The sequence below is a fragment of the Cryptomeria japonica genome, chromosome 11 (genome assembly GCF_030272615.1).
Source record: "Cryptomeria japonica chromosome 11, Sugi_1.0, whole genome shotgun sequence".
Classification (NCBI taxonomy): domain Eukaryota; kingdom Viridiplantae; phylum Streptophyta; class Pinopsida; order Cupressales; family Cupressaceae; genus Cryptomeria; species Cryptomeria japonica.
Genome location: NC_081415.1, coordinates 640,064,843 through 640,092,074, shown reverse-complemented (window position 1 = coordinate 640,092,074; position 27,232 = coordinate 640,064,843). Strand labels below are relative to the sequence as shown.

Below are 27,232 nucleotides of genomic sequence, written 5' to 3'. Positions count from 1 at the left end.
TAATAGAACCAGTCAGATAGAATTTATATACAGGAGAAAAGGTACAGTACATGACTTCTGAACCCAGGCCAGACCAGGATCCATGACACAAAATGTGAGATTTGTCCAGTTTAGAGAACCGAATTTAAATGTATGCAAATTGTGCAGCTTGTAAGAGATGGCCACATCAAAAAAGCATGATCAACAATTATTTGTGACACAGAATGAATGTACTATCCACTCTGCCTCCCGATCTTGTTTAAGAGCAATGACCAGGATGGAATGCTTGTCGTAACCTTGGATAATAGGGAAAGCTTGCTTGTACAGATCAAAACCAAGACTGGTGAAGTAACAATTTGCTACTTTGTTACAACGGGAGCAATTCCTGTGATGACTAAAAACAATTTTGCTCCCAACTGCATAGCTAACTTGTACAAGAAATCTTCAAAAGAATTTTACTATTCTAATACAATACAAGTATCCAGAACAAAGATAACTTGTGCCAGTGGTTTGCCTTCTGACAACTGCTTCTTTAAAAAGCTTCAAGTTTTAAGTCATGCACAATAGTAGCTCCATCTTGTTCTTAAAACATTTTCAGGTCTGCTAGATCATCCATTGGTACAGCAAGACCCATAAGATCACCACCCCCAGCATCTGGCAAGTTATCATCCTCAAAGTTCAACCAAGAACCCAAATCTGGGGCTTGGCCTCCCATATCGTCAGTAACACTGAAGTCTTCCATATTAGGGAGTTGCAAATGTGACAAATCTATGGGGCCATTATCATGGGAAACATCATCATCAGCAATGGAATTCTGTGATGCAGGCAATTCATCTTTCACTTTAACCAGTTTTTCATTAGGTTTTTCACAACAACTTGAAGTCAGTGATGGCTTTGGTGCTTCAGCTGGTTTTCCAAGAAGCCCATTTGCTGCAGCTGACAATTGAGCAGTCTTTTGTCTTGGTTTAGGTTTGTTTTTCCTCTCACCCTTGGCATTGCCCAGACCTGGTCGACCACTCCTAGTGGAACCAGACCTGGTTAAGATCTCTTTTGTCTGCACCTTGCCCTCTCTGTCTCTTTCAGTGCGCTTTCCTTTAGCCCCCCCAAGTAGAGAAGTCCCAAGAGAAGCTGCACCTTTTAAAATGCCACTGCCATTAACTTCTTCAAGTAAAAGTTCTCTCTTTTTCACACGTGTTGACCACACCTCATCTTTCACAACAGTTTGCTCTGGATAAGAAGCTGTCCCTTGCACTGAGTTACATAACTCCCTATCTCCATTCTCCAGTTTTGGTGTATGTTGGGTAACAATACGAGCAGCTTGCTCTGAATGGGGAGCAGAGTTAGCTGCAAACACAACAACAAATACATGCATTTATGTTTCTAGTAAAAGTTAGTAATTTCATACTCAAAGAACCACCTGTGGGCATTCACACAATACACTTCCCAAGGCCATGGAAGTGTAACAAGACTATTTGCAAGCTTTTAGTGCAAAAGCACTTTAGTTTGATATCTACTCATAATACAGGGCTACATTAATCATTTTATGTCATTAGCATTAAGATAAAATGCTACAGTAGAGAATAAACCCCTGTAAACCAGAATAAAATAGCAAAATTCAGCATACATATGTACAACACCTGATGTTTTGATATCTGAGAGAGCATGAGCATTTTCAGCAAGCACATTTGCAGCATCACCTTCAACAGCATCACCAAGTAATTTTTTATCCATCTCCTTTGAGGATATTGAAGATATTTTTTCTTTAAAAGCTGCATCCGAAAAGCAACTCTTGCCAGTCTCATCAAACATTCGAAACTTAGCTAGTGTGCGTTTAACAAAACCCAGAGTGGCTTGCTTTGTAACTTTGTTTCCTGCACTCTTAGCTCCAGATGCATTTGTGCCTCGCCCCTATAAAAGAAATAATTCCCTCAGAAGAATGCCAAATAATAAAAATGGGCAATCATTTCTACATAATAGTTTTGTGCGAGTCTTGTATAACGCTACAAGTAGAAACTAAAAGCAATTTTGTAGTGCCTAACAGTGTCACGTTTAAGATAATCACAAATTTAATTATAAGGCTCTGAGACAGGGATCTACAAAGAGGAAACCATGCTGCTTATTATTAGCCTAGCAACTGCATAGGATGCAAGCTTGGAGAATTGTTTGAAACTTTGAAGTATATTTGCATGACAATACATTTACATTTTCTCTATGATATGATCTCTTGTAATGTGAAAGGATGTCCAGTCTCCAAACCATGAACAGTTACTATAAACAATTTCCTAGGCAAGAACAGAAATAAGAAAATATAGAAACATAAATAAATAAAAGCAAACCATAAAGATTGACTGATTCACAATTACATAAGGTAACTCCCAAATGACATAAATAACAATTTAGTTCTAAAAAGGTTGGACACACATATATTGAAGTTGGAAGACCAGTTAAAATTGTTAAAATATATTAGTCATACACTCCAAGCAACTTACAGTGTAGTACCCAATTTACTCCTGAGCTTGGTCGTGACATTAAATACCAGGGAACAAAATTTGAATCAGAGTATCAAAACTCGCCGCAAGTCAGGCGATTTTGTCGAGTTGGCAAGTCGAGCCAAGCTCGGCGAGTTTTGACAACTCGTCACTCTGACTCGGACTCGGCGAGTTTTGCTCATAACTCGCCTAACTTGCAAGTCAGGGGAGTTATGGTAAAACTCGCCGAGTCCGAGCTCCAGGACTTGCGCCGCGGCATGTCAATGTTTTGACTTGCAAAAACAAAAAAAATAAAAGTTTTTTAATTCAGCCATGCAGCGCTTGTGGATGTGAGTGCAATTGGTCCATGTTCGAGGACATCCACTCAAAGAGGTGTAATAGATTGTTTGTTCAAAGGTTGAATGATCTTGTTTTTGTTCATTACAACCTCCGTTTTAGGACCAGACATATTTTGGACACTGACTCTCCAATCACTCTAGCGGAGATCGATCCAGAGTCTGAGTGGATCACTGAGTCTACCGATCTTGTCTTCACTGAGGAGGACCATGAGTGGGTTGACCAGGCAGACAGAGAGGTTGAGGCTGTGGCTATGGCAGAGGAGGAGGATAGAGCACAATCCGGCAGTTGATCATTGTGGCACCTCATAGGCGGAGAGGAGACTATGGCTACTCAGTCATCCAGGACCTACCTTAGACACCTTTGTAGGATGATCTAGAGCCTGAGCTATAGACTTGTTTTTGTTTACAGTTACATATATGTTTGGGAGCATTTGATGTCATGGATTTTATATACATTTGACAACATTTATAACTCTATATATCTATGGTTTTTATTTCCTTCAGCTACAATTTACATCTCTACGCAGGTGATGGATGTATGTTTATGTATGTGATCAAATTAGCTTCTATTTGATGATGTTATAGTGTCTCTAAGCTTTATTCAATAATGGGTGCATGAAACAAGTTTTGAATCGTTAAAAATCTCTAAATTTCAAGGGGTTTTTTATTTTGCCGAGTCCGAGTCTGGGAACTTTGATTTGAATAATACATGAGGTAAGTGGAAAGAACTACAATTCTAGGATTCTACAGTGAACAAGGCATAGGTCAAATTGGTGTCTGGCTTGGCTGGGGCCTTTAAAAAAAAAACTAGCCTCACAAAAAATTTGAATTTCCGTAACCACACATAAGATAGGCTATCTGCCAATAAAAGAGATATGTAGTGAAACCGTGAGCAGAAGAATTTAAGGACACGATCTATCTGATGGTACCAAGGATGCTTCACTACATAACATATTGAAATTTGATAAAAGTTCTTGTAGTGCATGATCATACACAGTGCACCAGTTACTAGAGAACATCTGCCTCGCTAACAAACAAAAAACTCAAACAAGAAGGCCCAGGTTTGCAACAGTCACTAATAAATGTCATCTGAACCTTATTGAATGATGTATTTGAAAGAAAAATTATATTATCATGGGATTAGCTTCCAGCATGGCACTGGACTCATTTTACAGAGCTTGCCTATGCAGACCAAGCTGCTCGAGTGAACCAGACAACGATTTTTACCCCCATATGCTCCTAGCTTGGCAACCAACATGCACTGCAGAACTGTACACATTGCACTAGACCTTCGGGATCATGCCCTTGTTACTCAATTCTAATCTCCCTACAACTTGGGGCTCTGTCCTTGCATCACAACACAAGAGCATCCTAACACCAATCTAACATGTAGGCTCAACTTGCTTCAAGTACTAATAGTCCCATACATCTCACCCCCTTTGTCACCCATCATGGACTTGTCATCAGACTGGTACTCAACTCTTCCAAAGGCCCTCACATTGGGACCTTATCCACAAAGCCACTTTGCACCTTCCTAATGGGACTCGAGGTCCCTCTTCAAGCATTTCCACACTTGGGCAACCTTGAGTGAGTGCCGAACAGTACACCAACATTGGCATGTGCATCCTTGAGCTCAACTCGACACACAACCAACATAGCATTCCCAACAAGCAGTATCTCATCTTGGGCATGAATACCTAACGTTGTCATGGACAACTCATCCATTCAACTACTATGCCTCACTGGTTTGGGATTATGTACCAACATCCACTAGGAAACCTCATCAAACCATTGAGAGGTGAGATTACTCTCTTTCACCCCTAGGATCCATGTAAAATACCCATCTTTAAGAATGGGTGGTGGGATTACTATTCTTCACTCTTGTGGCCAATGTCCCAAACATGGTTCAATCACCATCCTCCCTATATTCTCCTCACTCTCATCAACAACCTTTCTAAAGTACTATCCCTAGCTCCATCTGAAGCTCACATCATTCACCCCAATCTCATCAACAGCCTTCCATCTAATCACAGACCACCTTGTTAGCAAGCACTCCCTACGCCTTATTCCAACGTCTGACATCCCAATCCTAGTGCCAACATCTCTTCAACAACTCACTTGCTGTGTCCAATGCTCCACTAGATAGATTCCCAACTCACCATCCTAGCTTTTTCTCCAAACTCCTTGTGTTTGTCAATTCCCTTCCTTGAATGCATGCTTCCCACTCTTCAAGTACCAAACTTGCCCATTGTTATTCTAGCCACATCCCCTTCTCATCTACCAAGTCCCCTAGGCCTACAGACCAAATTGTTATCTAGTCATCTCAAATGCACATCCCAAACACCCTTTCCATGTCGACCACATCCCACGCAAGAACTCCCACTTCCCCTCATTTGACTTACTCTTGTGACCAAACCACATTGTCCTACTCTATGAACTTTCCACTCAAGCCTAACTCTCATGACCCTATTATGATCTCACTCTATGATCTTACCCTGATGTTCCGCAACATGGTCCTACCATGCAATTTGCTCCATGAACTAATAACCTTGCCGTTGAGATCTATCCCCTAACCTTAGAGCCCAAATTAAACACTAAGTCCCATAACTCATTAAACCAAAGTTCACAACTAAGTCCCCCTTGACTCTTATCCATTCTCTAGGATTTACCACCAAGACACCTTATGTCCAACCTCTTGATCTAGCCATGTTTCATTACTAGAAGTCCGCTTTAGAAGTTCATTTTAAAACTCCAAGTCCTCCACTCCATAAACCAAAATAACTCCTTGAACCTTTCCACTTCAAGACAATTCTCAACTTCCCTAATAAGCTTCTAGTTTCAACATGGATAGATTTTCTTTAATCCTACTTTGTTCGGTGTTCCTTTGTTTCTCAATCTACTAGCTCCTCCCTTAATTGCACATTACCTCATGACCAAATGGAACTCCCAGATCCATCTCTATCGGTGTTTTGCCAAACTACTTGAGTTGGCATAGCACTATCCCAACCCTATTCCAATGTTATTCTACATTCAGCCCTGTCCTTGAACAACTATATCCCTCTTTGCATTCCTTGGGATTACTAGACTCCTTGACTCCACCCTAGGCCCCTCTTATTCCACTTAAATCACCCAAACTCCCTCGGTTAGATGTATGCCCAACTGTATGAACCGAGAAGAACACGATGTCCTTCCCCACATAAACCATTCAATGGATCCCAAATCCCTTGCACTCCTAATGTTGCCATACCGATTAAGTGTGCAAGTCCAACTTGCCCAACCTCATCATTGAAATGGAATTCCTTCCACATTTGTGCTTGCCTCACAAAGTTACTTATCTCTTTCTCTATGGCCCATCCAAATACCTTTGACATCCCAAAACCTAATTCCAACTCAACAATGCTCCCTAACCAACTCGCTATTTGTCCACACCTTCATTGGCCTCAACACTTCTTACCTCATAACTAGAAGCTCCTTCCAAAGGAGATTTTTCCATCAAGTTCAACTCAATTCAAAATTGATGAAGATCCAATCTTCCATAGAGTCTTACACTCCAATTCATTGAATTGTGAGAATCCCACCCTCAACTTTACATACTTATAGTCATTTGACTTGCAAGAGCCATGTCCTTAATGTTACAACTACTTTTCAACCATCCCTAATGGATATGGATCTTGAGACAAGTATCATCACACTTTTTCCTGATTCCAAGTCTCCTCAATGAAAGCCCTACTCTTCAACCATGTCTCAACTCAAAAACCAATATCTTAGCTTAGTTTTAGATCCCAACTCTAGCATCAAGCCATAGCTTTGACACACACCTCAACCTTACATAACTCAAAACCAACCTAGCCTTCCACAACTCTAGTACAAACCCTAATCCTACAATGCTCTAATATTAACAATCATGATTCAACTTATCACACAACACCAAACTCACCTTTGCAAACCAAGTTGTCCAAGTGAATCGAACTACACCCTTTACCTAAGATGTTCCTAGCATCACAACCAACACACACTATGGAGCCATATGCATTATACGAAACGTTTTGGCTCATGTCCCTAGCACTCTATTCCAATGCTCTAATCTCCTTGCAACTTGGGACCTTGTCCTTGCATCACACCGGAAGACCATCCTAGCACCAACCCATTTGTGTAGGCATCACTTCGATTCAAGTATTAAGAGTTCCATATCTCTCACCGTCTTTGTTACCCTTCACATATTTGCCATCGAACTAGTACTCCCTAAGTACCTGCGAGCTCTTTGAAAGATCCTCACATTGGGAACCTATCCATAGAGCAACATTGCTTCTTCCTCATGGGACTTAAGATCCTTGACCTCAATCCAATATTCTCCACGCTAGGCAACCTTGAGTGAGCGCCCAACACTACACCCAACATTCACATGCATCTTTCAAGCTTAGTGCAACACAATCTTGGGCTTACCCAACTTAACAAGCAACTCCACTGTCATGAACAACTTGCCCAGGAGTCCCACCATGGACTATCCAACTACTATGCTCCATTGGCTTGAGACTACATGCAACATCGAACTAAGAAAATTCACCAAACCATTGAGAGGTAGGGTTTCTCTCTTTCACACCTAGGATCAATGTAAAAAACCTAGCTCCAAGCTTGTGTGGCAGAACTACTATTCTTCACCCCCAAGGTGATGTCCTAAACATGGCTCAATCTCCCCCCCCCCTTAACTAGCCCCTAGATATTTCACAAGGAACACCCTACAACAATTTTCAGTGTTCAAATGCTATAGATGGTATCATGAACTCCAAGGTAGCACAAGAAATGGTCTAACCTAAACCTAGCTGCAAAGTTCAAATTATAGATCACTATAATACCACCATTTGAACTTTGTCCAGAGCTGGATGACTTTAGCAGAAGGGGTCCATTTAAAAGGTTCGTCTGCAAACAATGGTTGTTTTTCCTCCTACATAGCAGAGTTGTAAGCTTTCTATGCATCTTATATTTTCAATTTCATCTCAGTTTCTATTTTACAAGTGAACTTGGTACAAGCATTTGTTCCATTCAAACTTTAACTTGAATATCTAATACTTCATGGTTTTCCCCTTTCTCTTCTCGTAAACTTCTCAAACCTTTATCATCTAGTATTTCTCCTATTTTCTCTACAATTGCTATATTTTTGTTTATTGTCAAGATGTATATGGCCTTTCTCCCAACTAGCAAGGGTGTGCAACGGAAGCAATTAAGTAAACATACTGGGTATGTACAAAATCAAGACTCGTGAAGCATCGCCAAGTACACCCAAAACACATCCCCAAATAAAGGTACATTTACCCCAATATTGGGATATTTCTAGGTACGGATTCGCCCAAGGGTATGCCTAGATATTTACCGGGCATACCCAAAGGTGCCAAGCGTCAAAAAGTAATATTAAAAAAAGACATTTTGACTTTTTTTTTGCATCCAAAAAACCTAAAAGCAACATTTCGTCCAATACAAAGATCATTTTGCTCTCTTCATTCTCTCTTTTCTCATTTTTCCTAAAAAAAAAATTGAGAGCATAGCCCCTGAACCTCCACTTCTGGCCCACAAGAGAATAAAACATTCCCCCACACCCCCTATCGTTGGGTTTTTCTCACATCTAACACCTTGTGTAGCTTATCATTGCTGCCCCTCAAAACCCATTAGGGTCTCCACTCCCAAACCCCTACTGGTTATTGGGATCTCTTGTCATACAAGAAACATGATTACAATAAGGGGGTCTAGGAGTGTTGACCAGAATCAAGAACTTAGAAAACTAAAACTATCACAATTAAATGTCAATTGATAAAGATAATTATTTAACATGTAATCATCAATTGACATTAAATATTTACTTTATCACTACCATTTTGGTATTTGGCATTGATCAATGATGAATTATCATACTACACGTGCGCGCGCGTACCCAAACGTACCATATCCAAGGGCAAAAAAATTGCCCGTACCAGCGTCCCCAATTCCCATACCCGTGCTGGCAACTTAGGGATATTTGTGACAATGCAACCCCATGTGGCATGAAGACAAAATCATAAAATGCTTGCTGAAATAATTTTTTATATATCCTAACCTAAACAAAAGCATTTTTTCATTTTCAAAGCAAAGAGGAATAGCAAACAGCCACCAAAAAAGGCATGTAAAAGGGTTTTCTTAGGCAAGCATAAGAATATTTATAGTTCTGACATATCATAGGACCATTACTTCAAGTATAGTTTATGAAAGATTTGGGCGCTTTTTAACAGATATAATTTTTATGTTGTATCCTGTGCATTTTTCTCTTTGCAAAGTAGCTTTCCAATTGTTGTATTTTTGCACTTAGTTTCTTCACAAACCGTCAAGGATAGTCTATTGTGGTAATAACATCACTTCTGATATTTGAACAGTCATCTCCATAGCTGTAATGGCTCCCAAAATGATCTACGATACCCATTTGTAGTATGGCATAATCCCACTTGCATAGAAAGAAGAGACTAAAAAAATTGAAATGCAAGAGAATTCAAAGCATATTCAGCATTCCTGACACCTTGCAACACCAGTATTTCCACTAAAATTTATGGGAGACTCGTGCATTTTTGTGTAGTTGTAATTTACATTAGGAGGACAATTTTTATACTGTCTGCTATAAATTTTTCACCCTGAATAGTTTTTTTTTCAATCACTGCATTGCGTTTCTTCATGGGCAGTGTTTAGGTGGTCTTTTATGCGGAAACAAAAGTGGTTCAGATATTTGTCAGACAATTTCCCATAACCAGAAAGGTTCCCAAAAAGGACACAAAACCAATAGGGGACTACAAGAAAAAAATCAAATAAATGAAATGCAATCTAAATGATTCCAAACGGTTCCGTGATTTTTCCAAACTCAAAGGCACATTTTTAGGGTCGTAGTGATTAAGATGTAGAGATATGCCCTAGGACATCACATCATCCCTTCTCTTTAAAAGATGGCAGTCCTGGCTGAACACAAATTCAAGTGGAAATTCAATTATCTGTTCTTATTTCCAATCTTCTAATGTCAGTGGTGTAGCTACTGGTCTAGCTATCATCCACCTAAGCCATCATTAAAGATGCATCAGCCAAGAAAAGCAAGTTGTACCCAGGGAGATAGACCTTGAGTGTACAAGCCCCCTATATATGAAAAGCTCTTCACATCCCTCCTTGAAGGATAAAAAGAAAATTTTCAAAGAACACCAACAGACCCATTAGGAATGATCAGAGAAGGACTTTTCTTTCTAGGTCATTTTCCTTCAGCTATGTAGCTTGTACAATTTTGAAATCCAGTAGAAGAATTTGATAATAAATGGAGATGTTTCTGCAACAACTTGTAATTCTACAGGAGAACTCTTTTCATTAAAGGTTGGCCCTTTTGTTCGCAAGTCATTAGACATGTAACTCTTATATGTAACCCTGCAGGCTTGAGTGGCCAACATAAGTACAACCAAATATACTGGACAGCTGAAGTCCATAAAATGAAAAATACTTAAAAGAATATTTGGAACTTTGGTGATTTGATTTTCCAAAAATATCAGTTCAAAATTTGGTGGGAAAAAAATAACTACCATCAACATTAAAGAATTCAAATTCTGTGAACAGCATTACTACATAATAGTTCACTGTGTACCACTCTCAGTTTGCTCATCTAGGATTTTTACTGCTGTTTCATTTAATAAAGATCTACTACCCTATAAAAATGTTTCTCTAGGGTTTTAAGAAACTTCCTCTGTACTATGCACTCAGCGTGCATTACGCTCATTTGCAATATAGTAATGTGCTGTAGACATTTAAAGACACCATATTTTTTTAAGTGCCACTAGTGGTCTATTTGTTTATCTAAGAGTATCACTGCATGTTATTGCATTGAGTAAAGCATACATAAAAAGACAAAAGTCTTCTTATTGGCAATCCTAAGCCATCTAAATACCATATCTGCTTTATAGAATTTTTCTAAGTCATTGCAGCATAACTTTAATCATACAAACTTCATATTTTGATATCTAAATTAAGACATAGATCATGCAAAACTCTCAACTGTTAAACCAAGAACTAAGGCAAAGAAAAGACTAAGCATCAAAGCATCATACAAAGACTTCAACACCATTTGAAACCTTAAATACATGCATAGGTTATTTTGAAAAGATTGGTGTATATCTCTATAATCAGTATGCAATAAGAAGCCAATAGCTAATACCAAATCAAAATAGTAGTTGAAATAAGCTTAGAGAGCTTACCATGTGCCTATTATATGCTAATTCCGCCAGCTTGTTCATGGCAAGCATTTCACGATCTCTAAACACATCATTAGCAAAAACAGAATATATATTAGGTACTCTAGAAAAACTAGAAACCAGCCAAAAGACTCCTTATGATTAAGGTGCGCCACTCTATTAAGAAAATACAGAAAGTAAAGCCAGGACTTAGCATGTATTCAGGCCCAATGATAAGCCTAACTGTCTATTATTGCCAAGTACTGATTCTCCAAACAAAAATCAAACAGACCAGCCGAAGAACACCAAGAAGCTTCAATAACCATATTACGAACATCTGTTGCTGGCAAACAAGATTATTAATTACTGTACCTTTCTTCATCTTTCTGACCTTTGAAGACAGCCTTTTCCAGTTTGTGAGCATGACCTTTGTTTTTGGATACCTACAGAGGCAACAAAGCATGATAAGATCCTTATTCTGGCTTTCACCAACTACAAAAATATATATCATACTCAAACAGCAAATATCCAATGGCAACTCTCAAAAAACTACTAGCATAACACAAAAAATCAAAATTCACTTTAATGTATGGAACAATGAAATCAATCACATTGACAACATTGAAAATTGTCCTTTCTCTAGAGAATTCTGTGATTTCTTGTGGATCTATTAAATACATACACTTTGCCATCACTCTTTGTAACTTGGAGAAAATTTTCAACTTTCAGGAAAGCAACAAATGATAGGAATATCAGCATACCGTAGAGATTTTGATGGAAATTACCTGTTGCTGGAGCTCATCCTTGAGCTTATAAATATCTTCCTTTATTTCCTCATCTTCCCTGTGTGCTAGATCCGGCTGGAAAAGGGAAATTGCAGTGTATTACAAGAAAATTGTAGAGGAAACTACAAACCTAGGGCATATAATTTCAAAATACAAAATAATACGGAGCTCCCATAAACGATGATTGAGATAACATTAAATTAGAAAAAATACCACTGATTCTGGAACTAGTCCGATGCTTTGGAGTTCCAAAAAAATTCGCTGGTTCAGGTCCATTTCTTGGTATGGGATGTCAATGTCATATGCAGCAATACCTGAAATTAATCCAAAAGTCTGACAATTGGATTTCAGTCCATCTTGATTCTTTCGCCCTCCATGTGTATATCGTTCATCCAAGCCTCTGAACTCTGCATTAAAACTTAGGACCTCTGAATGTACTACAATATCATCTTGCATGAAATCATCACTGCAAATATTTTCTGCCGTATAATTCTGATGCCCATTAGCAAAATGACTGTTGTGATTAGAATAGTCGAACGTGTGATGCTTCCAATTTTTCGTCTCCACTTCTGGCTCTATCTCTAATTCCGGTTTCCCTGCATTTCTAGTCTCACTTTCAATCTGAGTACAATTACCACGAGGTGAATCATCACTTGTGTAATGAACACAGTCATCTTCTGTTCCATCATAGATAATTCTGTTTGCTTCCTCAGAGTCTTCTTCAACAATTAAAGCTGAAAGCAATCTTTGAGAAAGTGGAAGCATCTTGTCAAGCCATCTACATTTTCCAGGCTTCTCAATCTCCTCTTTAGCATTTAAACTGCTAGAAGGCCTCAAGGACTCATTATCCACACACCCATTTGCCAAACTTCTTTGACTTAGGTTTGCTGGCAGGTTACTACTGATAAGATCCACCTGGCAAGAGAGGAACTGTTTGTCAAAGGACAGTAATACAAAAAAAAAAAAAATTAAAAAAAATGAATCCTTAAAAGAATATCAATAATAATAAATCAAAGGTAATTGAAAACCCATAAAATCTCTACAGCTATGAGCAGCATAGAGCGTGAGCCTTTGATGCTTAGTAAAGTATATGTAGTACAGTAAATGAGTCATTTTCAAGACTTTAAAAGGTCTGCTAAATTCAAATTCTCATTTCTAATAAAAACTAAGATGTTCAATGAATGAACTAGTCTTGCACCTTTCCACTTCGACTACTACCAGAAGGACTCCTCAGAGTTGCATCTGCATCATCTAAATCTCTGACCTGCATATCCCAATCAATATATGTCTTGACATAAGCTCAAAAAATAATCTAATTGAAGAAAACTATACGATTATGTAAATTTCCAGAACAAAATCCTTGAATCTATTTTTTGGCAGTAGTCATGCATGGAAAAGCTGTTACCAATTGCTTAAGAAGATCTAGGTCAGCTTGAGTGAGAAATGCAAAATATGGTTCTACTTGCTTCCAAAAAGGTCCCGAGCATGCCGCATCTGCCACAAGTACTTCTAGGTCAAACAACAAACTATGAACAGAATCATTCTAAGCAGCAGATATGATTTTCAGAAACTTTGGCAAATTTTATAAGAATCTATTCAACTCAAACATTTTACAGATATTAGGCAAAACTTCCTCAAAATTTCCAATCAAAGCAACTCTATTGCAAAAAAAGGATTTGAAACAGAATCTTATGTCCAACTTTTACATTCTCCGGAAAAAATTCAAATTTAAAAAGATGGTGAATAAACAGCAATTAGCATTTTCAACTTCAGGACTGACTATGTATCCATAATCTGAATTACTGCCATTTTGCTGATCCTTAATCCAGTAAGACTTGAAATCATACCACTTGCATTTATAGCAGCATTTGCAGCCACCAGGAGTTCTTCACGGTCATCATCCGATTCCCCTACAAAGATTACCAGCCAAATATTAACATCACATGACAGCATGGGACAATGATTCTCAAGCTCCATAGATAGTAAATGTTAACAGCATGCCTGTGAAATCTGACAATCCATTGTTCATTGGACGCCTTAGCCGTGTAACAGGTTTTCGATCCAATGAAGTTTTCTTGGTTGGAGGTCGACCTGTCTTACTGAACAATCCAATTGGCTGTTATCACTTCATGTATATATAATAGCTAATTCTCTCCAATGATACATGAGCATTTAATCATGCAGAACTAGAATGCTATAAATATAATACCACTCACCTTTCTACTTTATCAGTACCAGGCCTAGTACTTCTCAGTTGCTTTGTTGTTGGAGGATTTTCAAGTTTTCCACTTGGAGGAACATTCACTCTAAGAGGAGTGCTAGCCCTCCCACTCCTTCCTTGTCTCCGAACACCATCTCCACTTTCTTCCTTGACGACAGTTTTTGTCTTCTTTGGAGGCAAAACCAATGATCCAGCCTTTTGACTAACAGGTGCAATTTTTTCATCTGCTTCTCCTTGTTTCTTGTTCTTGTCCTTGCACTTGTCACCAGCTCCTGATTCCTCACTCTCAGAGAAGGCAGCTAAAGAAGATATATTTTCGGTCTTTAGTCTGCTCTGTTGGAGAGCACTATTGTTAGAAGAGCGTCTTAGAAAACCTTGGCCATTGCTTTCAGTTGAATCAGGTTTAGCAACAGACTCAGGATTTGACGATGCCTCCACCAAATTTGGTACATCATCACGATTTGAAACTGGAGGCACCAAGTTTGATCTTTTAGTTCGTTGATTCTTTGGTGGCTTTTGCTCAGCCCACTGGGCCACAGGAGCTGATGAAGAACCTGTTGGAAATGGACGCTTGCGACTGTTTGAACCAGCAGTGATCTGACTTCTATTTGGATTTGAAGTCCGTTCCCAGCTATCAAATGTAGGGGAGGTGCGTGAAACATTAGGAGATGAATTTGCAGATGCTCCTGAACCTGAGCGAGGCGCACGAGATGCCTTTCCTTTTGTAATTGTGGTGGGGCTTACCGCATGATTTTCATCACGGACATTTGGCCTGAAAATAAAATAGCATAAAGATATTGAATGATAAAAAATTAAGAAGATAAACTCAAATGTTACAATGGATTCTGGACATTGATAAGGGAATTGGTAAAGTGTATATATATATATATGACACAGGCTCTTAAAGATATGAAGAATTGGTCTCAAGATAGAATGAAATTAAAAAACTTAACCTCCATTTACATTAAGCAATATCCAAAGTATGCCACAAAAGCAAAATAAGGAAGGCTAACAGCCTGGGGATCATACTTAATACTGTTCTTAGGAATGGTTCGATCCTTCTCCGAGCCAACAAATCGATCCCTCTTCTCATTTGCAGGAATTGCACAATCAGATTCATTTCTTGCCAGGGCACGCACATTTAGACCACCTGGTTGAGAAGAGTTCTCCATCTTATTATGCATGTTAACAATCCCATGAACAGGCCCAGACCTGAAAAAAAGTCAAATCCCAATGTTGATGTGAGAACCTAAGTTTGGTAATCATGTACAATAATAGAATAATCTCCTTCAGCCAACTCTTTTGGTCATATGCACAAAAGCAAATTCATGTTCTTTCAAAGAGGGAGACCACACTACAGGGAATTGAAAAATGAATTCCTTCAGCGAGTTTTTTTATTCTAAACTGCACTAGACAAAAATACAGACAAAACTCCACAGTGGGATAATGAATTACTTCCAAAGCACTAGACCATAGTACAGACAAAGCTCCATGAATGGGATAATGAATTCCTTCCATGAACTTTACTTCTTTAAATTGCACTGGACCAAAATACAGAATAATGAAGAGGACTGAGGGCAAAGATATTGCATGTGAAACTCTAGCGAGACCTAAAATACATGCATTTTCCTATAAAACATAAGAAATTGTATAGATAGTTATCTATATTATGAAATGAAAAAGTTGAGTTGGGATAAAAACAGACGCTTAAGGACAATAATTTTGTACAGGGTTATTAAAAACTGTACACAGATTCAACATTCACCATAACTAATCACACAAAACTATTCCACAGTTTCCTTTTAATAATTATAATTTATAATGCTCTCAAGATTATTATGTGTCACAGCTCCAGTTTATTTTATGAAATTTGAAAAATGATATAATAAAAGTGGAATTGGAACATTTTGATGTACAAGTAAATGTGAAATACTTAAATATACACAATAAAAAAAAAGAATATTAAAGTGATCATCGACAGAGAATTTACAAACAATTCTTTTGATACTACAGCACATTCCAGGAAAAATCTTGTAAATATAATCAGTCACTTTACACAAGTGGCTTTTTATTTATAAAAGGAAGAGCAACACTATAAAAAGGTGGTATTTATTTACCATCTTTAATTTATCATATTGAAGCAAAACAATATGTCAATCGCTTTTAGTCTTAGGTGACTACACCAGAAATATCAGACAATGCAACGGAGAAAAGAAAATGCAGGTGAACAAAAAGTTCGATAATTGGGCAAAATTACAGATAAAACATGTGGCCATTTTATTCTAGCATCCATTTATCCAAGGGGTGATATTCTTTCAAGAGGAATCTTATTTTGAGAAATATAAAAAATACAATGCTCCAAAAGCAGATATTTCAAATGAAGGCCAAAATGAAGGATACAAGATGAAGAAAAGATTGTTTTAATATTCTAAGTTCTAGGGGTTCATCCCATAGTGGATGGTCAAGTTGTGCCATTGTTGTTGCCACCAAGATTCAAACCCCTGCTGGGCCATTCAAATAGTGGGCATGTGCCCTCACTGATCCAATGTGCTTGCAGGTTTGAACCTTAGCATTGATGCTGCTGGCATTCATGTCATCACTTTGTAAGTATTCATGCCTGTCTCCATTCCCTCACTCGGGTGGCATGCTTGCAGGCTCTATGTTGCTTAATGCAGATTTTCTTAATTTTTCCAGCAACACAAAAAATTGCAGATATTCAAGCACTAACTTCTTCTAAGAAGTTAAAAATGTGATTCAACTGCAAATAAGATCTGCAGAGCAATGGATTATTTTGCCCAATAACTACAATTTATTGCCATTCTGTTTTGCTTCATTACCATGTGCCACCATCCCCTTATCATAATTGTGCCTCATTCCAAAGTTTTTCTCTGTTTTTCGAGATCTTTATGGACACGGGATATAAAAAATAGTCATAATTTTACTCGCATCACCTTGTAATTTGAGATGTTGAAGATTAGTAGTGATTCCGAACTATGCTGTAGCCAAACACCTCTCTTTTAATTTTAAAAACTGATTTAATATATTTGTAAATTTGTGGTTGTTCTCATTTCACTGTTTAGGAAATTCTTTCATTTCAAATTGTTTATCTAGTTCTGTGGATTAAAGTTAAAAATCCTTGCTTAGTGAGAATTACATGTTAGAGAATGCCCTACTGAAATTCCTTCTGCACTTGCCATTTTATAAATCCGGTTCATGGCTCCCTTGTTTATAACAAATAACCATTTCCTCCATTTTGTTTTTTGAAGTGAGATTGAATAAATGTCCAGATACATTGAAGACCCGAACAATTTGAAAAGTTTGATTTTTTAAATCGTTTTGTAATAATTCAAATTGGTAATGCCTTTTAAATTCCTTAGAAAATATTTTCAATAGCTATTGCCAAATCTGAAGAAATCACAAGGCTCAGTTATTTTATTAAAAATATTGTGAGTGGATCCAAATGGAATGCCCTCCATCCTGAATCAATCTTATCTAATCCTAAAGTGAAAGTAACATCTAATTTCCTTCAAGTGCCTTCAGTAAACTTTCAGACTGACTGTAATATTCCAGAGGGTTGATACCAGAAGTAACCCCACTATTGATGATGCATCTCCCTTGCAAGCAAGGATTTCCACCAGGTCAAATGAAATACTTATTTAAATGTATTTCAAATGCTTGCTGTACAATTTTATTGTAGATAGGCAATTTCAAATGCGCTGGATTAGTACTATAGTAGCAGAACTTCTAAAAGAAGCTGCCCTTCCTCAATCCATGAAATCCAATTTTAAAACAAAAGAACTCAATTGATTTCCAAACAATGAAAACAAAGAAACTTGGCAGAAACTAATGAATTGTTTTTAGTGGGGTAGCTACATACATAAGTTTGCCTATAAAAACCTCCCAGCTGCTGCTGCATGAAATTTGTGTTGTGCAGCAATTTATAGCCAAGGAGAATTCCTTTTAAGGTTAATGTGCTCTCTTTCTCTATTTAAGCCTTCATTAATAATTTCAAACACAGTGCAAATATACGAACATTAATCAATAGTTTTCTTGCACAATAGCTTGGGTTGTAATCAATTGTTCAAGCACAAATTCCTTTTTATAAGTTGCAACCCTGGGTTATGTTGGCATATAAAGCATAGCAATAATATACATATTAATAGTTAAAGCCATTCAAATAAACTGGTCAGTAGGACAATAGCAAGTGATTGCAATGCTCACAAAGGTTTGAACTTTGAACCATTACTAATATCATAATATGCTCTTATTTTTGCTCCATTTTGAGTCATCAACAAATGTCAAGTGATGAGATTAAAAAGTAAAAGTCAATATGGATACTTAGTAATTATGATGATAAAAGGAGATTTTTATGTGGAATTCAATGTTTAAATAATTTAAGTTATTAACAACGAGCAAAAATTCCTATTTCTCGTATACCCATTCCAATGAAATTTAGCATCATGCAAAACATTTGTATCTAACTTTCCTGAAAACATTTGAAATGTAACCTCAATGTGAATCCTAATTTAATACAAATCATCTTTGAATCAAATATAAAATGCATAACATTTACACAATCTTAGAAATGGGAGTGGTTAAAACTCCAATACAAAGCAGAGGTTCCTGTGCATTTGAATTATTGCCAATCCTGCAAGGTTCTCACAGAGTAATATGAGAGCATTATGGAATACATCTGTCAGAGAGCACAACTTCACATAAGTGCTTAAGAAGAGATTAAAAGTATTAAATACAAGTTATACAGAAACCAAACCAGGTTAGATAACAACAAAATCTGATCATAGGATAGGGAGCAATATAAAACTGCATTATTTTACCAGTGTAAGCTAAGTATGTATACAATGGTAAGCTTTACATATGTTTTCTGATCAAACTAATAGCAATGCACTGTTCCAAAAACTCATTTTTATGTATACTACAAGCATGATTAGCTTGGTTTCACATATCCATGACATGAAACAAAAACTGTCAATAGTGAAAGATGAAATAACCTGCTAGCAACCAAACCATACTATAATTTTAGCAAGAACATAGTTAGGGGTTGATGTGCTAGTGACTTCCTCACATAACTAAAAACTGTTTCCCCCTTCATCAAAGTTTACCTTCAACTCTTGAATTCCCAAAAAAGTGCCCTACCATATAATTTCCCTAGTATTTCCATGTCTTTCGATAGCATCAAATGTCACTCCCCTACCATTTTCTTGGAATTGCATATCAATTCTTATTGTCCCAAAATATATTTGTCTCCATTCTTATCTCAATGAAATAATTTTTTTTGAAATACTTATCTATGTTGTTTCTTAATTTCCAAAATACCAAGCTTTCCTGAATTGTTTAACATTTTATATAAAATAATTGATAAACTATTGTAATGTTACTAGGGGCAGCGAACATCCATAATAAAGATGTTGTGTTGCTTTCGAGAAATAAAAAAAATTAATAAAATTTTAAGCTGGGTCCAATCACTTTATTTTCAAATGGACAACTTAAATATTATTATAAGGCCAGTGTAGTATTAAACTAGCATACCTATACTTTAAAAAAATTTATGTAAAAGACATTGAAGGATATCATTGTGGAGACAATTACTTTATTTGTTCATTATTCTAATTGAAAAATTATTATATTGTAATTAATATTGAATTATGAGTTATGATTATAATATTATATTATTATATTATTCTTATTATTATATTTTTATATTCTTATTGAACTTTTTACAAAAGCAAAAAAAACTATTAAGACTAAATTATTATTAAATTATTGTATCATTATATTAATATTAAATTATGATAATTATGATTATTATATTATTCTTACTATTATACTTTTATATTTTTATATTCTAATTAAACTCTTTACAAAAGCAAAAACACTATTACGACTAAATTATTATTACATTATTATATCATTACAGTTTTATTTTAATTTTTATATTATTATAATATTCCACTTGAAAAATTATTATATTATTATATTGTAATTAATATTAAATTATGATAGTTATGATTATTATATAATTATATTAATATATTGTTACATTATTCTTATCATTATATTTTTATTGAACTCTTTACAAAAGCAAAAAAATATTAAGACTAAATTATTATTATATTATTATATTATTATATTATTATATTATTATATTATTATATTATTATATTATTATATTTTTATTTTATATTATTCTAAAACTTATCCTTACCCTTGAAAAAGAGGCAGATTTTCTCACTATCCACTTTCCATCCCCCATGCTGCCATTGTGCACGCCTTTCGACGTAATAAATGTTTTTAACACTATTCAAAATGCATTTCATAAAGGAGCCATTGGATGTAATTTAAAAGTATTTTCAAATGCTTTGAGGGAAAATATAAATTAAAATTAAAATAAATTAAATAGAAAGCACAAAATGAAGTGGATGTAAGAGAGTAGTCAAGGCTCACATCAATCCATCCATTATCAATCATCATCATTCTCAAATTTGAATTTCAAATTTGCATTCAAATATGAAAACCCTTGGTTGGCAATTTATAAAGCACAACAAACCTCTTAATATATTTTTAGATTTTGAGGACAAAAACCTGCATCTCCATTGGAATGATTCTATACAAAGATCTAGAAGAAAGATTTAGATTTGCAAGAAAATTACATATCAGTGACATTATTGAGAGTTTTAATTTCACACTTAGCAAATTATATTCATATATTGCTAGTTTTAAATTGTTATATTTATTGTCAAAGATTTATCATACCAGTTATTTGTGTAAAAATTTTATATTATTTTGTTGGAATAATATTATCATTATTGTTTATAGTATTCAATATATTATTTGCTGTTATAACAGCAAACAATAAGTAATTGCTGAGTGCTTAGGCCCAGCCATGCCATTGAAAATCTATATTGCAGCCTTTACAGAAGACACCATACGTTAGAAGGGCTGCATAAAGCTCCAGCAAGCTGCTGCAGCCTATTAAAAAGGAAATTAATATTCAAGGCTCCTTCACAAAAGGAGCCACTTGGTCTATGTTGCTACCACAGCATGCTTTTTCATATGTGTGAGCTGCACCAGTCACAGAATTCCGACTATGGTTCATTGTCTTTAGCAGATGTATAATATATTCAGGTACCGATCAATTATTAATGCATTCTGGAATTTACTGAATATAATATGATAAGGGTCTTCAGCAGTATTGACAGTTAAATTTTCATCATATATTGCAACAGTATTTACCTAGGGTTTGTTTAATATTAAGGGTAAAAATAAAATAACAATATCTGATTATTATTGAGATTCATGGTGCTGTTCTGCTTCCTTAAATCACTCAAATATTTTCTTTCAGATTTATTTTTAGTACTTTATATTCAGTATCGGCAAACCTTCAGTCCAAAAATGTACATTTTATTGTTAAGCATTAGCCTAGGGTTTGAACTTCATAGATTAGTATTTAATTGCAAGCTTTAAAAATCAGAATATACCAAAAAGATATATATTTTTCCAAAAGTCATATTTTACATTCAATTGCATATCAAGAAAATATAATAAAAAATTGCACATTGCAGAAGATCCCGATTTGGGAACATTACAGATGCACATTATCATCCATGCCTGACCATAGATTTGTAGCAGAAAAAGATTTCAAAATGAAAAATAATCAGCTACTTTTATAAACTTTCAATAATTATTAACTTGAAGAGTGGTAAAAACCATTAAAGTGGATTATCAAGGAGCTTCTGAATGTAATAACAGAGAACAACTGGATTACTAAAAAAATCTTCTCTACTTGAGAGACTGTTCTGTTCAACTAATAGCTTCAAACTTCTGAACGCACTATTTTTAGATCCTCTAAAAGAGCTTATTTTATTGTCTTTTCCAAAAATTCAATGCTCAAAACTTGAAGGACTGACAACAACAATATTTATGATGCTACTATGGTGACACATTAACATTGACTACAAACATTTTAGAACAAATAAACAAGCATTCCTGAATAGCAGAATTAAAATGTGTCAGTCACAAATCCTACCTGAATCCATGACCTTCGCTTGGCCTTGAGCGGCTCTCAGTGCTGGGCCTTTGCTGTATACCCCGTTTATAATCTCTATCTCCATCTAACATTCTATTTGCTACTGCATTGACAGAAACATCTGATTTCATTCCAGAACGTCTTCCTTTCATTTTTGTCTTCTCCCAGCTTTCACTTCCAGCTGGTAAGGTCCGATCCTTGTCTTCTAACTGACTTGCAGCATTTCCGGACCTCAATATGTCTCTTTCCCTATCTGTCATTCCAGGTGGATGTCCAGGTGGTCTAGGCAAATTGTTGGGGCGCCCATCCACCTAAGACCGGTCATCAGCATCAAGCAATATATCAGAATTTGCATATTGAGCATGGACCGGTTCAAAACACTATCAAAAACAATCCTGAACTATAGCAAGTTCCTTGAGATAATGTAAGATTCAAATATGGCAAACTAGTACGCACTTTAATATAAATAACAATTATTTTCTCAAAAAAAAGGAATCAAATTCTAAACCCTAGATAATTTTATCTAAAACAGCCATCTCTCTTTCTCTTTTATAAATTGCAAGTAACAATGTCTTCAAGAACACTAGAAACTTTCAGAAAAGAAGATCAGCATCTACAGCATGAATGAAGATACAGAGAGAAAACTAAAAAATTGAAAACCAAGTCAATTAGAACAGTTGTTTCATGAAATTTTTCAACCTTACCAAACTCTTGGAGCTCCTACAATCAAAAAATAAAGTAAAACTAGCAGAGTTGAATGAGGAAGAAAGAAAATGCTGTGAAACAGAAAAATGTAAGGAACAAAAGTATTCTTAGTAGAGGCATTTGTGATACAAACCCGCATATCCATCATGGAGGTGCGAACTCGTTTATTTGGTACAGTAGATTTCCTGTCATCTGGTCTTTGGGAACCAAGATCTGCACAAATTGAAGCAGTGTGATTTTGAGGCCCAGCCTTCAGCAAATTTCCACCCAAAGCAGATCGATCAACTGAAAACAACGCATTAGGTGCTGATGGTTCTGTTCGAGTCCTCTTTCTTGGCAACATTGGACTACGGTATTTATCTAATTTGGATATGGCTTCATTCAAAAATTTTATCCGCTCTCTGCACAAAAGAAGATTCACATTGAGTATGATGAAGAAAATGCACACCAATGCCATTAGCATCCAAACCATAATTATTAATTAACATCCCACATAGCATCCAGGGTGAAAAATGCATTAAACACTTCTATATTCTGCTTGAAAATGCTTCTCATACAATCCATGCAAATCACTATAAAATTTTATGAAATAACCTTGCTGTAATCAACAAAAAATAAGTAAATATTTTTGTCTTTGGAGGGGATATTACCTCGCCTTGAGGGAATTTTCAGTCACACAACTCTTTAGTCGCTTCAGTTCTTCTGGTCCAAGTAAACAAAGTTGTTTAGACTGCACAGGACCCAATGATGGATCTTCAGCTACATTTCCCACTACAGCATTAGTCACCCTTTTCAGTTCTAGATAACGAGGATATTTCTGATCTCCCATTGACAGTGTATCCAAAAGTAGAACCTGTGACAGAGGCAAATGTTCTCCATGTACTGATGTACTACCCCTGGGAAAATTTGCTCCGGCTGTTAAAATTCGACTATCAAAGTTTTCTCGAAAGCTGCTTGACCTTTCCATGTTTGAAGCAGTTGAAAAATGACCACGCTGCCCATTACAATAGCCAGGAAAATTTGATCCATCTGAGCTACTTGAGGGTATTTCAAACCTTGGAGTCCCTGCCATTTCTCTGATTTGTTCAAGAACTCAATATCCTCAATCTATACCAGATAAATTCAGAGATCCAACACCAACCAAGTAGCTGCCACATAGTTTTTCAGCTATGGCTTCATTCAAGGATCCAACTGACTAAAGCATTTACTTAAATCTTGTTGACATCACAATAATCAACTTTGATAAATACTAAGTCCTGACAAATTGGCTCGCATATTTTTTTATGCAGAGGATTGTGAAAAACCTGTCAGAAAGACAATATAAATGCAGTTCTAAGATTAGGTTGTTCGCAGTGCACATCAAAATGTATGAATATTCTGGATCAGACTGCATAAGTAAATTGTCCTGGAAACAAACATAAACAGTCCTTTTGAGAAAAAGCATACGAAAATATAAATGCAAAAGGATGAAAATATAAAGAAGATTAAATGTCAATGAAACAACATGACAATTAAAGCATACACCAATAGCAATGAAAAATAAAAAAACACATTAAAGAACTGCCAATTGATCGGAATTGTTGCCATATTGATATAAAGTGTTTTTCCTCTAGCTAGAAGGAATAGCCATCAAACAGGACCTTAAGTAAAATGCAGATAAAACAAATATAAGAATGCATCCCTTCCCAACCTTATGCAGTTCAGAGCATGAACCAAACACAGGCCCATTTCAAAAGCTTGTAAGCCAACACGTAAAACCAAACAATTCCAAGAATTTTAACTGGTACCCTTATATCTCACTGTCCAATTTGAATAAAGCATAAATGAGCGTTGTATGGACAACATGGTAGCTTCCTTTCCTCCCAATAGAAGCTGCAAATATTTGAAGCCCACTACGTCCAAGCCGAAAATGAACAAATATTGACAACTATTTGGCATAATTTATGATTGACCAAAACGCAAATTCATCCAAAAATTTGTACACAAACTACAGAGACAGGTAGGCATAAACCTGATAAGCACCAAAGACCCTTTTATCCAAATTACAAGCTCTGCCGGCTACTGAATACTCTTACAACAAAGGAAAATTAAAATTGCATAAAAAAAAAATATGGGTTATAAAGAATCCTAGACAATTTTTCACAAAATTAGTAATATGAGCTAATGAGAATTTAGTGAACATGTATCATATAGTTTTTTATTAAAAAAAGGAAAAATTAAAAATAAGTATTTACTTGATCAAGTTTTGCACCCAGCAATGGGCTTAAAAACAAACGAAGTGCAAATAATGAGTTTATTATGTTTGCAGGGTTACAAAGCAAAATGGCACGGATCTTAACTAAAGAAGCAACAAAATCCGCTATATTTTAACACCCATTTGCTCGCTCAACTTCTACAAATCCAGACGCTGAGCAATTAGTTACTACAACCCAAATAAATCCTTAAAATTATTTCCAAAAAAATAAATGCGAAGACAAATGCATTGGAACCCTAAAGCAATTGCACTTGCCGAATTACTTGGTAAAGCAGAAACATATTTAACCCTGAAAGACACTAACGTGGATCATATGCTCACAATTTTGGCTTCTTGCTCGCTGTAGCTTGTTATTTCACAATTCACAATTTAAATACTTAAATATTTTCAAAGTTGACTGATACTAATCGCCATTATATATCAACAAATTATTTACGATTTTCATTTCCACAATCTACAATGTTCAAGAAATTAGCCTGCTGATTAATTGCTTCGGAGTAGCGTGCGGGGCATTGAATTCTAGGGTTAATTATCAGATCGCAAAAAATTGGTTACATACCTATGCCGATCACCGCAGTAGCCGTAGCGGATCCGCGACCAATAGCAGAACGAGGGTTTGTAAAAGTTTTAACCCTTTCAATAAAACGCAAATATGCTCAACTGTTTAACCACAGAAAAAAAAAATTGCATAATTCAGCTATAGATTTCTTTCATACGACAGCCATAGTGGTTTCACTAAATATGGCACTAAGTAATTTACCTCTCTCGATGGCAGATAGATAGAAAAGGTGTGTGAGGTATTTGGATTGTGTTGTGCGTTGCATAGGATTTTGTCTCTCTAATTTAGCGGCACTTTAGCCGATCCTTTCATTTCGGAGCTAAGAATATACCATTCTTCTCTTATTCCTTTTTTTATTTCTCCCGGTTTTGGTGTTTGGGGATTTTATTTTGACGAGTCCACGCTTTGCTTTGATGTTTGTGTGCGGACATGAAATTTTTCTTGGTGTTGAAACGTGTTACTTTAGATTTACTCGTAAATTTGCCCCCTCTTAGATTTTCTCAAGTGCATGAAAGATAAAAAGAGAATGTAAGTTCCAATATTTTTTTCCTAGTAAATTTAAAATCTTTCACATAATTAAATTTTAGAGCATTTATATTAAGAAATTTTCTTATGAAGATTCATTTTAATATTAGTAGGTACCTTATATTTAAAAAAATGCATATATAAATTTTCTTATGAAGATTCATTTTAATATTAGTAGGTACCTTATATTTAAAAAAATGCATTGTATTTATTCATTCTCTAGGGAACATTAATAAGTCCATGAGCGTACGTTAACAATGAAGGGAAAATTATAAATTTTCGGGAAATGTGTCTTCACTGACATCCCTTGGTGTGGGAGGAAAAACAAAGTTAGAAATAGTTTTGGCATTTCTTCACGTGAAAAGTTGCACTTTGTAAATCCATTAAATTTTAGCATATGAATGATTAATTTGGGTCAACCGAGTCTTTGGTATACACAAGAACAATTTTAGTGGACAAAGATGAGGGCAATTCACTTTCTCGTGTGACAACGAAGTAAAGCCAAAGAAAGCACTTTCTCCATTTATTGTGTATAAATTTATTGAAATATAGAACTCTAAAATTTAGAGAGGATTTTTAGTTTTTTTTTTTCTTTTTAATTTGTGAGAGTAAATTGAATTTAGGTAAAGGATTTTTTTAATTTGGAGGTATGTTTAGTAGAGGATTAAGCTTAAATAGTGATTAATTTGTGTTGGATCAGATAATCAAGAGTCAATTTTATTTCAAGATTTGTTTTCGTTTGCTATTTGTTTCAATTAAGCTGCATATTTTTTATGGCAAATATTTATTTATAGTTTTTGGTGTTAGAAATACATGTCTTAGTTGTCATTGATGTCAAACCCAATGATCTGGATTGGTCTGGATATGTTGCAGAATAGTGGAAGATAGGTATGTATGATACAAATTGCAGATCCTAGTTGTTGTTGATGTATTGCAAACTTGTTGATTGCTCCGAAAATATGTATTGTCAGTATGAGGATACGTTTATCTTGATATGAGAGATTTGGTGTTGGTTGTGGCAATCGGTTTAGTGCTCTGGTTGTTCATGCAGTCTGACAATATGTTACAGCTGACTTATTTCAGAGGTACAGTCCTTCGCTTTTTGTGTCTTGATATA

The 27,232-nt window shown here is 35.7% G+C and overlaps 1 protein-coding gene across 4 annotated transcripts; it reads right to left on the bottom strand.

Moving 5' to 3' along the window:
• Positions 1-25,948, bottom strand: LOC131063180 (uncharacterized). 4 transcript variants are annotated; one of them, XM_057996971.2, is made up of 17 exons: positions 25,792-25,948; positions 25,591-25,691; positions 23,428-24,182; positions 22,911-23,178; positions 22,073-22,383; positions 15,058-15,240; positions 14,024-14,800; positions 13,809-13,906; positions 13,655-13,717; positions 13,213-13,301; positions 13,006-13,071; positions 12,021-12,722; positions 11,808-11,882; positions 11,395-11,465; positions 11,047-11,104; positions 1,617-1,887; positions 1-1,323 (listed from the first exon to the last, which is right to left on the bottom strand). In XM_057996971.2, exons 3-17 carry the CDS (start codon positions 23,847-23,849, stop codon positions 563-565), a joined length of 4,215 nt encoding a protein of 1,404 aa, XP_057852954.1. In that variant the 5' UTR covers positions 23,850-24,182; positions 25,591-25,691; positions 25,792-25,948; the 3' UTR covers positions 1-562. The 4 variants fall into 4 exon arrangements, with proteins under 4 accessions (XP_057852954.1, XP_057852952.1, XP_057852955.1 ...); XM_057996969.2 differs by having other exon boundaries at positions 23,428-24,081; XM_057996972.2 differs by lacking the exon at positions 25,792-25,948 and having other exon boundaries at positions 25,591-25,774.
• Positions 25,949-27,232: the final 1,284 nt, after the last annotated feature.

What these genes read in the sequence shown, in the direction of transcription:
- LOC131063180 (XM_057996971.2), bottom strand. Translation starts at nt 23,849, where the DNA reads ATGGCAGGGACTCCAAGGTTTGAAATACCCTCAAGTAGCTCAGATGGA. An exon ending in AGCGAAGGTCATGGATTCAG is followed by an intron (nt 15,241 to 22,072) that starts GTAGGATTTGTG and finishes ACTTTTTTTCAG; the next exon opens with GTCTGGGCCTGTTCATGGGA. An exon ending in TAGATCTTCTTAAGCAATTG is followed by an intron (nt 13,072 to 13,212) that starts GTAACAGCTTTT and finishes TGGGATATGCAG; the next exon opens with GTCAGAGATTTAGATGATGC.